Source organism: Manacus vitellinus, unplaced genomic scaffold (genome assembly GCF_001715985.3).
Source record: "Manacus vitellinus isolate BGI_N305 unplaced genomic scaffold, ASM171598v3 scaffold_40_pilon, whole genome shotgun sequence".
Classification (NCBI taxonomy): domain Eukaryota; kingdom Metazoa; phylum Chordata; class Aves; order Passeriformes; family Pipridae; genus Manacus; species Manacus vitellinus.
The window spans coordinates 221024-239943 of NW_021940541.1; the positions used below are offsets into that span (position 1 = coordinate 221024).

An 18920-nucleotide genomic window follows, 5' to 3' on the forward strand; every position below is an offset into this window, starting at 1 on the left:
GACATCTGGGTACTTCCCTGTTAGGGAGGATCTGAATCTTTTCAGGACATCGAACACAGGATGCAGAGCCCACAGCCTCCTCCCACAGTGCTCCAACCTTTCTATGGCGGTCAAAATGTCCAAGGTGACTACTGGCCTGGTGCCCACAGGCTCCAAAGGGAGCAGAATGGGGCTCTTTCAACCATTTCTCCATTTTATAACTATCAGCTCATAGCATCAGCTCACAGCCAGCATTGTAAATAAAATCACAATAGCAATTTATTTTCATTTCTCTGCAAATGAATAAGAATTGGATCAACAGCCCATATAGATTCTTCTTAATTGAATCATAGCTACCCTGGAAGATTATATGGCTATAGGATAGGAGATTTGAAAAGGCACAAACCACAATGGATGCTATGTCAGTGTCACCTTTAGCTGGACACTAATGACTGCTCTTCATCCAGCTCCAGGCTCTCTAAGGAATAAATTACAGTAAAGAGAAAATATAACTCAATGAGAATGTGGCACACTCTGCACATTCTCTTATAAAGCCATTTTCTGAGCAAAATCAAGCAGGCAACAAGTTATTTGCAGCCATTTCTTTTTTAAGAGGCATTCTCTTTTCTCCCATGGTGTGTTTAATTGCCCTCGTGTTCCTGGGAGTGGGACTGTGTTAAAGCACACCCAACCTCCACTAGAAAGACACAGCAGCCAACAGGTCAGGTCTGGGAGATCCTGTTACTGGAAAACAGGCAACAAGGAGTAGAGCCCTTAGGGAGGATGAGGTGGAGGCTCTGAGTGCTTCAAGATCAGCCCCAGACCAGGCAATCCCTGACTGCCATCACCCACATCCACACTCAAGACAATCCTGGACTGCCATCACACACACCCACACAGTCCCTCACTGCCATCACCCACACCCACGCTGCTGCACAGGGACTGGGTGGGAAAACAACTGTTGGAAACCCCTCCAGGAACCCTCAGAGCTTTACCTGCAGCATTTCTTCCAAAAGAGCCACAATTCTATCCACACTGGGCAGGCAAAGTGAAGACTAGCTGAGTGTATCTACCCTATTTTTTCTTTAAGTGACACCTTTTCTGTGTGACACCTGCAAGAGTTCTGAATTTTGGATGTCAGATCTTTGCTTCCAAACACGCTATTGTTTACACAGATTTACCATGAGAGAAAAAACCAGATCTTTCCCATTTGAATAATGCTGAAAATTTATTAACAATCTGTTTAGTTATTAATTAATGCCAAAAAGAAAAGAAAAAAAATAAGTTACCATTGTCATGGCAACTATTCTTTTTTTCCTTTTCAAATAGTTCTCATATCAGTGTGGTATATATGATTATTGTAAATAAAATACATGTGTGGGCAAGACAAAAGTAACAGAACATCACAACTTAGCGTCTTCTCTTGTCTTAAACTTGTTGAGTTTTAGTGAAAGTGGCTTTTAAAACAGAAAGAATGAAGAAAACTTGATGTTAAGATGAGTACAATTCCCTTTTATTTAGAATACATTGTAGGTACTATTAATTAATGTCAATTAATTGATTAATTAATACCAAAAAGGAAATCTTGAAAATAACATATTAAAGGCAAAAATACTGACTAGGACAACCAGAAATCATCATATTCACTTAATATGGAACTGTATTTATTGTGCCCTTAAAATTATACTCCTGTATACTTTCCATTATAATGCATAAAATACAAAATTATTTTCCTGTTAAACATATAATCTAAATAAAATTCACAATATGTCTGTGCAAAGAGGAAGGACACATGAATTCAATTTTTGACAACTGGATCAAAGATGCAAAAGCTCGAGCCAGCAGAAAAACAAGAAGAAGGAGAAGTGTCTTTGGCTGTATTTGACAGGCTGAAAGTAACAACACAATTTTGCTGGATTTACTCTTTAAAGAGCATATTATTCAAACACGCTAATTTTGAGAGCACTTAACCTTCGTTTAAGGGGGAGATGACCGAATATTAATGAGCTGAGCCTCGGGTGTTTAATGAAAAGCTGTCGATTTGAATGTGATCCAGGGGTTTAAACCTTTGTTAGAAGACATTTGACTGGAAGGTTTATTTGCCCTGGGAGTGCTTTCTATCCGAATACACAGAAATTTCACTAAACATTTAAAGGCACATGTTAAAACCACTGTTGCAAAAAACAAATAAAGTAAAAGAAACTCCCTAAAAATAAAAAACTCCAAAACAAACCAAAAAAACATCCCAAACTCTTGGAAAGCGAGCTGCTCCAAGGATCTTCCCAAATGACCCAGATCTTTAGAGTGAAGTTTTCCTTTGCCTAGAAACTAAGTGGCTTTTCTTTTGCTCATTCAGCTGCTAGTTCTGGGAAAAGCCCAAAGAGAAACATTTAGATTGGATGGGTCTTTGAGAAGAGGTGACAGTTGACTGATGAGCATCCATAAAATGACAAAGAATAGTTGTGTGGAGCCGGTGCATCACATCGCCTCTCCCTGGGAAACTAATTGCTCTGAATTGTTAATAGTAACATTATTTTTCTGGCAATCATTTCTTTTGAATACCCAAAATGAGCATGAAACAGCTCCTTTGACCAGACATAAAAGTTAAATGTCCCAATGTTGATCAAATTAACTTCAGCTATGTGACAATGGACTATATTTGTGAGAAAATAATGAAGGGCACAAAGGGGAGCTTTATGCCAAGATTTCACAGTTGTAATGTAAAAATGTTTCTGTTGAACTAGGCCAGGGAACATTTCAATAGGGAAACAGAAGAGCACTGTCACTTTCTTTAAAAAAAAACACATTCATTTTATGGATCTGAATGCTCGAGATAATTTCAGGAAGTTTAGATGGCTGGCACGCCAAGAGCCTCAGATCAGGCTAACACCTCACGTCCTGCCCTTCCCAAACTCTCCTTCACACTGTTAAAGGGCCCGGGCCTGCAGCTTCTCCTCATTCCCCAGCCCAGCTCTTGCATTCGGACACTTTTCCCCAGCAAGTGGCCACAGGACATGACTAATACGCTAACATGATTAATTAATATGACATGCGCACATGCATTTATTACAGTAGATGCATGAAAGACTGAACTAAAATGTAAACTACATTTCCTCTCCTACTCTCACTTATAGCTTACACCCTCTAACTTCAGAAAATACAAAAAAGCAAGTATCATGCAAATAGGGCTAATTGTACATGGGAATTATCCAAAATGGGCCCAGAAGAAAGTTTTTGCCCCACAAGATACAAAGCAGATGTTCTTATTCTCATTTTAAAGCAAATTCAGTTTTTATTGTACCTGTGTCTACCTGGAACAAGTTAACTGATTTCTGGGAGCTCAGTTGGGGTTTACATTGGTGCTGACAGAGACTCACTACACACCTCAATATTCTACATACACACTGTATTTGTAAAGATACAAGCAAATATTTGTTTAACACCAGTGTGATTCCAACTCTCCTGGTCTTTAAAGCATCCATCTGACTCCGTATCTTCTTCTCCCTTGCTAAATGGCAAATATCAAATTCAATCTGCCTCAGCACATACCAGTGCCTTTAACAATGTTCTTGCTATTTAATTCATTTTTTAAGCTATTAAAGCTAAATCACTGCAGATTTAGCTTCAAACTAAAAGAACAAAGCTTTCTACTCCCCAAACATGCTATCAGGATTATTAAGAGATTCCCTCAGGAGAAAAGTTTTAGTGAAACTTTAAATCATTCACTGGATGCTTTTTCCTTTGTTTCCCCCCCAACCCCTCCCCTGCTCAGAAATGCTGGGATGTCGTGCAGCTTCGTGCCTATGTGTTAAAACCCTGTGTTAAAATAATTTTGAGGAAAACAACTTCCCTGGCAATCTGAACAGTTAAACTGATTCATTTGAGCTTTATTTGCAAACCCTTTTCTGGTTTGCATCCCAAACTCCTGTGGTAGCTGTTGCCCAGATGAAAGGCTGTACGTAACTCATGTTTATGAAGATGCAGCATGAACACAACTGCGCTTTCACTGACTCCCACAGTGACCTAAATCAACTGTGAGAAGGTGTTTCTGTTTCATTCAGTGAAGGTTTAGCTCATTAAACTGTTTTCCTTCTCAGCATTGTTCACTGGGTTTGAACTGCATCGCTGTTAAATGCTCTTTAGCAGTTTAAAGGCTTTAAAGGAAAAGACTTATCAGTCTCTGTTTTTAACAGCACTAAATCTGCATTATTAGTTCATGCAGATAAGGGGATTTGAAAGCTCAGCTTGAAACCTCTCTCTTCTGTATTTATCTGACACTGCATAGTTCCAGTAGCTCAGCTGGAAATGTAGATCTATGAAGCTTTAAAGAGAGATTAAAGCCAAGAAAAGAAGTACTTTTCCCCTATAGCTGTTCTCACTTTCCCTTTTCCTGCTGTCTGAGGGAGTGCTGGTGGACAATGGCCAAAGATGGTTCCCAAAGCCCCTGAATGGGGACACTGTTGGTGGCAGCATTCATTCAAAGTGAGCTTCAGTGTATTGTCCTCCCCAATCAGCAGATCAGAATAGAGTGTGCTGGTGGCTGCCAAAAGGTTACCCCTGCCGATGAAAGGGGCTTCCCATTATTCACTGCGCTACAGAACTCCCCCTTTGTGCCCGCCAGCCCATCACTGCTCTGTGGAGGTCCGGATCTGCGGCTGGCTGCTCCCTCAGAATGGACAATTCATCCACGGCGAGCTCGCTGTGCCACTGGGCAACCCAAAATCCAAGGGCTCCTTTTCTAAGGACAGGGGAGTCGGGGCAGTTTTTGGCAGTGTCACATTTTAATGATATACCGTCGTGACATCCCTGACCCACGGCTGACACTAATACTACAGTCTATTACCTTATCCTTGCCAGGGCATCGTGGGAGGTCCAAAGCCAAAATTAGCTAATGAGGCACACTGTATGCTGCAAACAAGTGTGCAATAAATAATGCAAAGGGGTTGCACAGGTTTCCCTCACGCAAAGCATAAGACAAGCAGAGGAGACCAATGGATCCAAGGAAAAATGAAATGGAAATAGGCCTTTCCCACACTGCTCTATGCAACAGAACTGAAGAATCTGCATCGCAGACTGCACTGAGAGTAGATCCTGATCTTCCTGTGCCCCTGTCCCCTAGATCAGGGATCTTTTAGGTATTTATATTTATATAAATACTATGTATTTGCAAACCTTCCAAGTGCCTCCACCATTTTCTGATGCTTTGAGTAGTTTGCAAGTGATGCAACAGAAGACATATCGGCTTTTTCCTGCTCATCCTTGGATCACCCCAAGGGTGCTGGTAAATTCCTGTTTAGAGCAATTCCTGCTCAGCCCCCTGCTGGGGGAAAGGCAGGCTCTGCTATCCCACCTGCCGGCCCTCACAGAAGAGAAAACCAAGGAGAAGGAGGAAACTTGGGAGAGACTGTGTTTGGAAAGGCATTTAGACTCCATGTTTCAAAACCTTTTTCATTGAAAAGCTACACAGGAAAAAATCACGAGATATTTTCCAAAACATAACCTGGTATGGCTCAGGAGCGTCTGAAACTTCCAGGCTGGTGCCAGAGAGAGCCAGGAGAGCTGACAGCTGCTTGTGGATGGGGATCCCTCCCCACGCCTCTGCCACGCGCAGGGAGGCTGCGAGCAGTTGCCAGAAGGCAGCAGCACAGCAGATTGTGTTGGGCACAGCAGACTGTGTTGGGCACAGCAGATCGTGTTGGGTAGTACTCACCCACAAGTCCTGGGCACGTGCTCCCTCCCCTCAGCCACCGAGGGACTGGCCCTCATCACCCATGCGGCCCTGACTGATGGGCTGTGCTGGGCAGTGGATGGGGCTCAGGACCCCTGGCTGGGCTGGGACCCCCCAGGGCTCACTCTGGGGAAGGGCAGAGGTGACACCGGCCCAGCCTTCTCTCCAGAGAAGGGCACTGGTGGCACCATCTGGGCTTCCCTTGCCCAGCCCTTGCTCCAGGAAAAGGCAGCAGCGGCCCCGTGCTCATTGAGGGTCTTGTTGCAGAGTCCTTCAAACCCAGCACCCTACGGCACAATGGACAGCAGGGATCGGGGCAGGAAAACTGCACAGGAAGTGCCCTGGTTCTGTTCCTTCTGCCCTCAGCAGTCTGTTTTAAGCACCCCATTACGCCAGAGATCACAGCGAATGCCACAGCTGCTCTCAAGAGACAAGTTAAAGCTCTACTTCTCAGGCAAACATGAAGCCAAGTGACACCTCCTAAGAGAAATACTTGCTTATTCTGCCAACACACCAATGCCCACACAGAAACATTTTTTTCTTACTCAAGAAAAAGCTGTCTTTTTTCTGACTTTCTAATTAGGGTAGCTGTAAGTTGCTGGGTATTTTGGGGATTCTCCTCTATATTGTAGCACTCATCAGATGAACCACTCTGTAATACCATTATAACCGATGTGGTAATTTAATTAATACCAGTGGTGGCTGCACACAAATGTTGCATGGCTGCTGAGATGAGCTGCCTGCTGCACCCAGCCGGTGTGGAGATCAAAGCACAACCAGCTCCATGTGCAGGGAGCCACGAGGAGAGGCTGAAAGAGCCAGGTTTGTTCAAGTTACAGAAAAGATGTCTGCAGAGGACTCTTGCTGGCTTTATCTACTTGGTAGTTACAGAAAAGACAGACCCAGACTTTGTTCAGCAGTGCATGCCAAAAGATGGGGGTGATGGACACAAACCGCTTTGAGGAAAATTCTGGCTGAACAATAGGGACAGAAAGTTCCTCGGTGAGGGTAGTCAAACACAGCAGTGGATGGCCCAGAGGAGCTACAAACCAAAATGTGTGGAGCTGCTCAGAGCTCAGCTGGACAAGCCTTTGAACATCCTGATCTGTTGTTGAAGCCAGCCCTGCTCCGAGCAGGGGGATGAACAAGGGACTCCCAGAGGTCCCATCCAACTGGAATTAGTCTGTTATTCTGTAACTGAAAATGCACTCGAATGGCAGCTTTATTAGACGCCACACAGTCTAAAAAGAAGCTAATCAACTAGCACATTAAAAAAATAAACCTGCTTTCTACTCTGCAACTTCTGGTGCCTTCAGAGCGGTTCTCCCAAATCAGTGATTTGGCTTTAAAGAACGGGTGTCATAAAGTGATCTCCAATTGGCACTGTCTAGAAAAAACTCTGGCAAGTAGTAACCATTTTTAGGTGACAGAATAAAAACCTCTACATTTCTGAGTGTGCCATTTGAAACATCTTTCATAGCTGCTTACGAACACAGAGATTGAGAGAGGCCAGGAAAGGCTAATACATACCTATCAAGTACATAGCCAAGAGCCTTATGCCGTATTCCTGAGTAAACCGATGGGCTTGTTTCCCAAGCAATTAAATTGGAAGCATCATGGAAAAGATGAATGTTTACCAAGTCAAAGGCACTATGACAAAAAAGGAAAAAAAATAAAATGATTCAGGATAAAATAAAAAAAACATTTGTTGCATCAGCAAAGCATTCAACATAACAACACTTACTGTATTCGCTCTAATGTTATCTTAATAACACAAACTTAGCAGGTTAAGCTATCATAGTCAGAAAATTGTCAAAGACTAGCATCAAGCTAATGACAGGTCATCCATGGGTAAGACTCCATCAGTACAGTATGCACAACATGAAAATGAAAAGCTATTTGTCAGTTACAAGTCCAGAAATCAGGCAGTACCCTCTCACTAACATCTTCTTAAACCACAACTGAATACGTAAATAAGCAACTTCCAGTTTACAAAGCTGCAGCTAAATGCCGAGTAGAACTGTGGCTTTGCAATAAACAACAGGAAAAACTACTGACAGGAGAAGGTTAACGATGTTAAAGGCTAAATCACGTCACTGCAACTCCTTATGTGCCCCTGTGTGGAGAATGCCAAGATAACACACCACTTCCAGCTAGGAAGAGAACCCAGGCTGCTTCCCTCGGGCCGTGCCTGTGGGACCCAGACTCACAGACTCGTTAGGCCAGACAAGTGCCCTAAGCCCATCTGCAGCCTGGTAGTGAGAACATGGACAGGCTTTGGCCCAGAGAGGCATCAGCAGGATCCCCAAGCTGTGCTCAGGGAGGTTCCCAGACCACGATGGAGTTGGGAATGGATCTGGACACAGCAATGATGGCAGTGAGAACAGCACAGTCAGACACACAGGTCACCCAGCATGAAGGGCTCTGCCAGAGATCCTGGGGGAGGTCCAGGGATCTGGCTCCAGGGAACAGCACATCCTGCCCACTGAACTCACACTGAAGAGGAAGTAGAACCACTACACTTCTACCAAAATACAGAATTACACAACATGATGGCTTGAGATGTCCAGTCCTGTTGGCTGAAGGATGAACAGGAAGAATCCCTGAAGGACAGGGAGGTTCCCATGTCATGAGCTTGCCTCATGTGTGAAGGTATCTATAACCCATCTCCATGTGCCTAAAGCTGGTTTGTTCTTAAAACTGATGACAGACCTTCCACCTACAATTTCCCTGTCCTTAAACTAAAACTTTGATCATATTACCTATTTTCCTGCAAATTCAACTGATTTCCGCCCTTTCTGCAGGGCTGACAGACAGCACCCAGTCTCCCTGGTGCATCCAGCCAAGTGTTCTCACTCTCTACTCAAATACTCCCACCATTCCCGACTCTCCTATCCTTTTTCCAAGTGCACCTAAAGCACAGCACTCAAAGCCAGACAGAGCACTCTATCACAGGCCTGGGCAGCACTCAAGTAAATAATTACCACGTCTTTCCCCTTCGTGTCCTTCACAGGATCTATCTATTAACACATCTCAGTAAGATAATAATGAGCCATATTAAATTCTTTCTCCCTTGATCCTTTTCTACAGCAGGGGTAATGAGTCAGTTATTCCCCAAATTGTATTGCTGCTTTTGAATTCTCCTCTCAAAGTGGAATGCTGTGCACTTCCCTGACATTCATCTTCCAATACTACTTCCTCAAAAATATCAAAACAATTGTGGTTGCTGATTCTGACCTCTGATATACTTGCAAACATTCCCAAGGTTGGTGCCCTACCTAAATTTTATAAGTATATTCTCTACTCCATTCTCTCTACCAAATATGAACTATGCATGCAAACTGTATTTAAGACTGCAATGCATTCAGGGCACTATCTTGCACCTATTAAAACACTGAGAATTACTGGAAAAGAAACAAATAACTCCCCCTTATAGTCAAGATAGTAAAAAAAAAAAAGTCAAAATGAAAGTGCACGTAGTTACGTAGTTCTCTTCCATTTTTAATTAATGTGAAAACTTGGGAGTGCCTCAAGATTCTTTAGTTCTTTGTCCACACTAAAGATAAGTTAATGAAGAATAATGGAGGTGAAAATCTGGATTCACAGAGAAACTCAACTGGGGCAGCTCACTGAATCACTGAGGAGGAAAAAGGACAGTTCCCTTAAGTCTGTTAAGGTCACTTTTCTGGATCTTTGGGAGCCCAGTGTTTTTGGCATGAGGTACATTCTATAATGACATTTTCCTGGGCAGAGAAAATGAACAGTTCCCCTCAAGGACTCCCACAGAAGTACTAACAACAACTGTTTGGGCTATATTTCTATTGACCTGTTAGAATGCAGAAGTGTACTGATCAAAAGTCATGATTATGAAAATGGCCAAAACTTTGTTCATATGCACAGAGACTGGGTGCAAACACCCATCACACCCTGAACAGTCACATTATATGCTCAGACCTCATTAGGTGTATTTTCTACTCCCCTGTATTTTCCATAGTATTTGATTTTCATTCTCCAGAAACTGTTCACAATAACTTGCCCCTTCAACTTCTCATTAGATCCTGTGGATCATAATCACAGATTATAAGACTATTCCAGACACAGAACTACCACCATGGCTCAGCTCATCACAGACCAGGAAAACCCTCACTGCCCTAGGCAGGCACAAGCACCGAGTATGATCTGATTCAAACATCCCTTACAGACTGCTTCTTCCAAGGACTGCCCTTTTTTAGTATCCTCCACAAGAAAACACTGCCTTTAAATCTGTCTCTGAAGAACACTTTTTTCTTGGAAAGGCCCAAAGATAAATTCACATTATTTTTCAGGAAAGACAAAATCCCAGAGGACAGGAGAGACAGAACCTGGACAAGCCATCATACAAGAGCAAAGGCCACATTAGCGACTAGGGCTAAATACCCACTTCTGCACAACTCTACTGCTGGAATCACATGCCATGCATACGGATCTGAAAAATTAACATGAACCTAGGTTATCCCACAGCTGCCTGCCCAATTTCTGGGTCAAAAGTCTATGAAAGGAGAAAACCTGCTGCTTTTTCAGTTTGCACAAACTGCTTAATTTAATAAACATGCTTATGCCAACAAGCAAGAATACTTTTCAGCACTCAAAATTCAGCCTGTGTGAACATTAACACAAACTTACAATTTTAAGACATAAAACAACTACAGGAGTAAGGAAAAGCGTTGAAGGTTCACATAAATGTATGTGACTGTAACATCAACAAATACCTGTGAGTTTACTGAGCTCTCCTTGGTTTAAGGTAAGGAACACTTCCAGGTTCCCTCAGGTACAGTGTTTTGAAAATCAGTTGCCTCTTCAATATACATTATTACTGTTACTACTCTTACTGGTATTAAAGACAGCAATTTCAAACACAGATGGTAAACAGCCTCTGACATATACCCCTTGTTAGCACTCGGGGGCACTGCTCCTCCAAAGGCAGCAATCAGCCCCTAGCACCACAGTGCTGTTCTGCTTCTGCTGGTTCTTTGCTCCCCTCAGCCCCACCTCTCCAGGATGTTGCCTGATCCCTACAACAAAACGTTTGATCCTTCTGTAGATTTGCACAGCACATCTGATGAGGAACTCGCTCTGCTCTGATGGCAGCCAGGTGACATCCCACATAACCACATCCAGCTCGGTGGGGTGGTTGCTCAGCACCTAAGTGCACAGGTAAGAGGTGCTGTCTGCTCTCTGTGCCCTTCCATCCAGCCCTACCAGGGAGCACTGGGCTGCTTCACTCCACTCTAGGAGGAAAATAAGCAACCTCACACAGAACAGACCATACCCTGGGCTTAAAATGGGAATCCTGACCTGAACACAACAAATAAAAATTCTGTAAAAATAATACAGGAGGAATTGGTTTAAAAAAGCTGCATGCCTTAAGCGTCAGGTCCCTCTGTTGACTTCAGTGGAAACTGGACTTAAAGAGTGCCTAGAGAACAAGCTCTTTCCTCAGAGATCCCAGAGGTGAGGGCTGCACGCCCTCTGGCCCAGGTGAGACACTGACAACCCTGGGCAGCACCAGGTGTGGCGAGAGCACAGTGGGGGGCACTGGGGGCCACACTGGGACTGACTCCTGGCTCTGCTCACAGGCACCAACCTGTCTGACCTCCCCTCATCAAGAGCTTCCTCTGACCCAACCGGTCCCACCCTCATGCTCTGTGTGAGCAGGGATAGCACATCTGGTTACGCATCCTCACAACTTACGGAATCACAGGATCTGTGGAGTTGGAAGGAAGGGACCCACAAGGATGATCAAGTCCAACTCCTGGCCCTGCACAGGACTATCTCCAAGAGTCACACCATGTGCCCCAGAGTATCATCCAAATGCTCCTTGAGCTCTGTCAGGCTTGGTGCTGTGTCCACTGCCCTGGGGAGCCTGTTCCAGCATTACTGAACGCTGTGTGTTCAACTGATCATAAAGCAACTGTTTGGAACCAACCTGCTCTACGAACAGACCAATCCACACGTGGAAGTACCTCCTTTGAAACAGTTGTTAATAAACCCACACATAATACACATGTAATAAGAAACAACTTAAAGATGCAACTTACCAGTCAGTAATACACCATCTTGTTCGAATGAAACCTTTTCTGGACCACTTGCACTGAAAAATATGCAAAGAAGAGCCAGTCAGTTTAGGCAGAGGATTACTGTGAAACACACTGACACAGAGAACAAAATAAAACAGAGCTCATCCATGCACTGTAACCAAGAAGCACTGAACACAAACTGAAGTACCTTGAAAACAGATATTGTGTCTTTTATAAATCCCAGAATTATTTATATTTTTGGTTCTGCAGTATTTATAAACTTATGTATAAAATTAATATAAGCCCTGGCACTTGTTTATAGATGAAAGATAACCAAACAGGAAAGCTTTACAACTGTATTTATGCTTAGCCTAAACCAGCAAATTCTTACTGCCTATGCACAAATGTCCTCTTTGCAATTTTACCTGAACTGTAAAATGTCATCAGAGATTTACATCAAATTAAAATGAATGAGATCTGCTAGAAAGCTATTTCTCCTGCTGAGCCAACCCACCCTATATTTCTATAAAAGTTAAGGGGAATTTAAATAATGGTAAAACATTACATCCATCAAAACTGCACCGTCAGTGACAAAGCCACAAATCAGCTCATGCCCACACATGGCACTTATGATACAGCAAAAGGGGTTTTTCAGCACCACTCCTGAGCCACTGCCACAAATTACAGCCTCCCACAAGAAGACATGATTCTGAGTCCTATTTATTCCCTGTAAACAATGCATGTTGGGCTAGGCTAATGTGCTCTGAGAATAAATAGTGCACCACACAGGTCTAAACAATGGTGCCAATGATTTTGTAGCAAATGACTGCGATTCCTTATTGCGAATAAAGTGCCAGTCCCAGCAGAGCCCACCCTGGCAGAGGTACCACCCCTGAGGCACTGGCCAGGTGTATTTTCTCCCCCTCTGTGAACTGACAGTCCTCAGTCTCAGACACTGCTGAGACAGTGAGGGGCTCCATCAACCCAAACTGGGCTGTCTTAGAATGAGCAACAAGATCTCAGAATGGCTTGAGTTGGAAGGGACCTTAAAGCCCACCTCATTCCACCCCCTGCTATGGGCAGGGATACCTTCCACTAGACCAGGTTGCTCAGAGCCCCACCCAGCCTGGCCTGACCACCCCTCAGTGAACAGGGACCCATCTCCCTCTCCCCTCAGGCACAAGCACAACGTCTGCAGCCAAGGCCAACCAGATACACCACAATAATAATTATATTTTGAATAATTATCTACTTTATCGCAAATATTTTCTTTTAAACTGTGAAAAATAGCCTCTTTTGCAGGTCCTGCATTCACCCTGGTCAATCAGGGGACTGGAAGGCAAACACTCCAAACCTTCCTAACAGGATCCATGGCTGAACCACAAATCCCACAATCCAGTAAGGTGTCTTCACAGTAAGGTCTCTTCTGTGATGATCACGAGGGCACAGTTACAAGTTGAGATGTCAACACTTATTCAAAAGCAAACCAATAAGAAAGCTAAATGCTAAAAGCATTAAAAACTGGCTCAAATTTAATCTCAATCGAAAAAAGGAAGCTCTGTCACTTTCTTCTTAAAAATAACTACACCAAACTTTTAAATCCTGAAGAGAAATACACAGAACTAAAAATCAAGCAGTCCAAGCCTATGATGTGGTCCAAGATAATGTCTTTGATCAAGCTGACATTTTTCATTTGCTATTTTCCTCTTTGGCAACATGAGGTAATTCAGGTAATTCAAAAGGTGCAACACCAAAACAGGACCAACAGGACCATGTTGCTTAGAGCCACATCCACTTGGGTTTTGAGTATCACCAAAGACACTAATTCCACAGCCTGTCTAGCCCTGTCTTCTGCTGTTTATCCTCATGGGGAAAGCTTTTCCCAGATTTAGTCAGCTTTTCCCTTACTGCCACTGCTGATTGCTGCCCCTTGTCCTGTTTCTGCACACCCAGAAGCACCTGTCCCCTCCCTCTCCTGGTGGCACAGATGGGCTCTCTGGCATCTCCTTCCACATCCCCTGCTCTAGCCCCAGAGGTGCCTCAGCTACACTTGCTCCCCTCTGCCCATGTTTGCCTGGTATGGGGTTCCCAAACAAGACACTGTAAATGTGATGTGGTCTTGGAGTGCCAAATTGATGGAGGAGTCCCTTCCTGGGACCTAACACACCCTGGGACGCTGGTGGCTTTCTCTTCCAACCAAGCACATCTTCAGCTTGTTGTCCAATCAGATCTGTGCCCTTCTCTGTTTCCTGGATAGTCACCTCCAGCCTGCAGTACTTTGTGAGGTCATCCTGCTGCAGGGACACAGCTTGGTATTAGTCTTTGCTGAACTCCATGAGGCTCCCTCCAGCCTGCTGGAGTCCGTGTCACAGCATCTTTGCCCTCCAGCACACTGACAGTTCCCCAGACTGAGCACAGCCAAGCTGAGTGTGTGTTCCATCCTGCTGTCCAAGCTGGTAACAGAGGAGCTCGATAGTACCAAACCCAGCATTGACCTCTGAGGAACACCACTGGCAACAAGCTGCCAGCTGCACTTTGTCACCACCCCATAACCCTGGGGGCTGGCCAACTTTCCCAGTTGGTGTCACCAACTGGGCTTCCAGGACACTGTGACAGACTGCATTTGAAGTCCTTGCTAGAGTCAATGCCTACAATATCCACAGCATGCCCCTTCCCCATGCAACTGGTCATCCAGGAAGATTTGCTCTGTCAGCTTTCCATGCCTGAGGAGATACCACCTGGGACACTTCCTGAAAATGGATGTGCCCTTCAGGAGGGCAGGGGGAGCCTCACTGACATCAGCCAGATCCCTTCTCCCTTGGATGTGCCCTGCCTGCTGCCATAGGCTCATGCACGTACAACTACTTTATGGTTTTGTGTAACCAGAGTGTCTGGGACCCAAAGTCCTGTTGTCAATTCTAATCCACTTCTCCAGCAGCATCTGGAATCTGACCGGAATGTGAAATCTGATTCCAGGCACCCACAGGACCCCACTCTGGTTCTGTCCCTGACACCTCACCAAGACAAGCAGTACCAGCACGCAGTGTGCCCAGCCCCTGGCACTGCTGCCTGGCTGTTTAACACAAGCCTATGCTGACACAAGCCAGTGAAAAGGTGTTTGAAACACAATTTGTATTTCATGACATGGTAAACCACAGATTTTCTCACCAGAGCTCGGCGTTTCCTCACACATGTGCTGTGAATATGGGTTTAAGGGCAGTGGTACGTCTGAGAGGCCACTTCCCAACAATGTGTTATAACCACTGTAAAGGAGGTTCTGATACTTTGCTATCAGAAGTCCGCACAAAAAAAAAAAATATTTTTTAAAAATCACCATTTGAAAACTGGTAGTTACATTCTGCCAGCCCTTCCTTTGTGAATAGAGTCTCTGAGGAGATCGTGCTGACCTTTTAAAACCCCCCAGAACCACCACCTACATAAATAACCCCTGCTACATTGGGGGAAAGGACCTCCAGACAGCATTAACATGAAGAGAGAGGTTAGAGAGGGCTAATGTCAAAAAGCACTGTGAGCAATAAGTAATGCACACAAACCATGATTGATAATGATCAGCACAGAGCCTTAATTCATCTTTTCTCCATCATTTTACTGAGAGGGACCATATCAAATTAAATAGTGACCCAGCAAGGGTTTATTCAACCATACAAAGCAGGGCATGAAGGAAAGACATATTAAAGTGGTGATGACTGTGGTGTAATTGCAGCTCCTTAAAGGAACACCACAGCTCCAGGGGAAACCTGGAGCAGGAATCGGCCAAACACTGACAGCACCGAGCAATGTTCAGCACTGACAGGCCTTCATGGCCTCAGTGAGAACTCCTCCTCCTTAGAGCCTCCTGTAGGACCCGTGTTCCACCTGCTCACAACACACTTGGTGTTCAACTAGCCAGGAAACGAGTGGTATTAGGACTACTTACACAAAAACAATGGAGAATGTAGTTCCTACCCCAAAATTACTTCCTTTCTTTCCTTAGATCAGTTGCTTTTGTAACTATTGGAAGTCAGTGGTTCCGTGTAATGCTCCAGTCTGTGTCATTGCCAAAAAGCAACAAGTGGTGGACAGAACCACGAGGGTTTGTGCCTTTTACCTGGCCTGAGGTGAAGCCAGCACGGGAGACTGGGAAGGAGCTGCAGCTCCCACTGGATATCACCTGTGCCTCTGCACCATAAAATTACACTTCTTTTACTGTGCAACTGGTACATTCCCCCACTTCAATCTGCAAAATGCCTTTAGATACTCATAAATTGAACACATTTATTTAATTCCTTTAACTTCTATAAATAATTCACTTATTAATGACTTGTCTATTTAACATGAGGAATGCAGAGGTTTGTAGGCTTTGGGCCCAATGCAGCCCAAGAGCTGGAGCACCTTTCAACATCTCCCATATAAAAATGTCATCCTCAGCCTCCGATATGAACTGCAGCTGAACAACAGGTCTTTCATATTTTTGGATCACTGATGTGCTTTAATATTTCCAAATACAGTATTTGGAAAGAAGAAAGTTTTGAAAATAGAATGTATAGAAGAACTATAGCTTGGGAAGGAGGAAAGAGAAATTTGCTTCTTATTGCAGATTTCAAAGCAATAATCTTTATTTTTACTTTAACAAATAGTCACTACCTGCTCCCCTATCTGTAAGCCAGCATAAAACCAGGTGGAAATGACACAGGTCATCTATATGCTCTCAGAGAGGGATCTACATTTTAAAATAGGAAAAAAATTCCTACTTCATGTCCCAGAAAGGGGATACCACATCTTTCACCTTAGAGTATTAAGTCCCTTCTCAGATCCTCTGTTAATAGGATTCCTTTAGCCAGCAGATGGATTGTGAATACAGGCAGTTTCATCTACTAAAAGACAACATAAATCATCATTGAGAAAGGAGAGACCGCAGTAAGGTTATCACCATACAGCCTCCTCCATGAAAGGTTTGCATTAAAGCATTAGTGAAATTAATTCATCTTTCATAAGAGCTTTGAGCAGTATCTGTGATCTATGATAACAACCAATTTCTCACTATGGGAAAAAAAAATTACTCAGGCCTGATAGACTACACAAATCTGCTTTTTTTAAAATGGCCTAACATTATCTGGAGTGTTGCTCCCAGAGGCATCATTTGAGGCTTATGCCTCGCCAAGAGGACCCATAAATCAAGGCAGAAAGTTTTGTTAGTTTTATATGCAGTGGGCTGTAATTATTTTGAATTGCATTATGCCTCAATCATTGTAATTACTTTTAGATCATCTTTAAGCAGCAGTAATAAAAAGAAAAGAAATCAGTCTTAAACCATTTCTCACACAAAAAATTGCAAATGTGATATGTGAGGTCTGGCTAAAACACACAAGAACATGTCAATACAATCTTCAGGCAGATAAGCTGCTCGTGCCTCCTGCTGGGTCAACCTAAATTTCCAAAATACACATTATTTAGTGGCCTTTTAATTAGCATTGTTATTATCAACATTTGTCTAGGAAGAAAACGGGTGATAACAAGATTAATTTTAGCTTTAGAAATAGAAACGTGTATGAGAACCAAGCTATGTCCCCGTTGGTTTTTGCTGTTGCTGTGTCTGTATGTTTGAGAGGCTCTTTGGTCTCCAGTCCCCAACAGAAACAGTATAGTCTGAATATCACCGCAATTATTTTCTAGATTTGGAGGTCTCATGGAAATACACTGGGCTGGCCCATGCCAGGGGCAGCCAGGTGAGCACAGTCACAGGTGAGTACAGCAAGTCACAGAGCTGCAGGAGGGATCTGCTGCTGTCCCCATCATTGCAGTCCTGGATAGCCTGCATCCCTTTCCTCTCCCTCTGTGCAAAGCTCTGCAACAGCTTGGGTGAATCCCCCAGCCTTTCCATTTGTCTGGCTACAACACCATTCCCAGGAATTGTGCTGAGGGCAGGAACAGAACTGCACGTTCAAGGTGCTTCAGGGATTTGTTCATGTCTTAATAGCGCATATTGGTAGATTTTCCTGTTTATTCCTCCTCCAGGTAAGCAATATCCCTGACAATCAGAACATGATGCTTTCTGCCCAGGACAGTCATTTAAGGCACTGGAACAATGCGACCAGTGTGAAGGTGTCAGAGCCTCCAAAGGGATTTAGCTGCTCGTTGGGTTCTGGACCCCACAGGCTTGTCCCGAAAGCAGCACTGGAGGGTGTACTGAATGGAGAAGCTGCTGCTGCTCAGGCAAATGTGGGAAAATCTGATTCCTGAGCACCCACAAGGAATGAACACAATCGCTGCTCCACAAAAATGTGTGGGAAAGCCCTGAGAATCCACTATTGCTCCAAGAGACTGTGAAGAATTGTTGATGTAAAAGGGGTAATAAACAATGCTGAACAAGTTGCAGCTTTGCCAGTCTCAGGATGAAACAAGAGCAGTGAAACAAGGGAGGAAATAACTCTCCCTGGGTATCAATGAGCAATCCATAACTTGTCCTAGTGCTCTGAGGTGGGATGGCAGCACTGACCACACCGTGCAGTGCTCTCACTGCAGTCACATCACTCTCAGCCCTACTCGGCTCCTGCTCACACTGTCAGCCCCAAACACTGCTACAGCTCCCTCCTGAAAGGGGAGGAATGAATATCTGAGGAACCACCTCAGATCCCTCAAAATGATGTAACACTTCATTTCAATGATGCTACATTAAATGATGTAACACTTAACTTCAAAGAAGTATTCAAAATGTTTATTCACAGGAGATAAAAGCTTAGCAAAATTATGTCAAAGGTAGTTCCCCTTCCAGTACAGAGATATAAAGATAAATAATTCAGTATCAAAGTCAATCTTCGCCCCATCAACCTGGTAACTATTTATGCAATGCTCTGCCAAGTCCACAAGCACTGTGTAAATATGTCTAAGTGTGTATATTTACAAATTCTAAATTGATTTAAAAAGTTTATTTAGTTCTTCCTTTTATTAAAGTAATAACATGCCTGTTTGATCCACAAATGTAACAGGAATTCAACAAATTTATTCACTTGGCTTGAGGAAGACATTAATTATTAAATACTCATGTTCTAGATGTTCTTAAGAAGTTAAAAATGAGAAAATTAAAGCAAATGTCAAAGAAAAGAACTACAGGCAAGGTCTGCACTTGCAGGTGCAGTAGAAGAAATCCCTCAGCTCTG

General features: G+C 43.7%; 1 protein-coding gene across 1 annotated transcript in view; it reads right to left on the reverse strand.

Moving 5' to 3' along the window:
* Positions 1 to 18920, reverse strand: part of INPP5A (inositol polyphosphate-5-phosphatase A) — a 139408-nt gene that overhangs the window by 67297 nt on the left and 53191 nt on the right. Inside the window, exons 6-7 of the mRNA XM_018078504.1 lie at positions 11785 to 11837; positions 7238 to 7357 (exon numbers count right to left, since the gene is read on the reverse strand). Of these exons, the coding sequence (XP_017933993.1) occupies positions 7238 to 7357; positions 11785 to 11837 (173 nt within the window). The remainder of the gene's footprint in view (positions 1 to 7237; positions 7358 to 11784; positions 11838 to 18920) is intronic.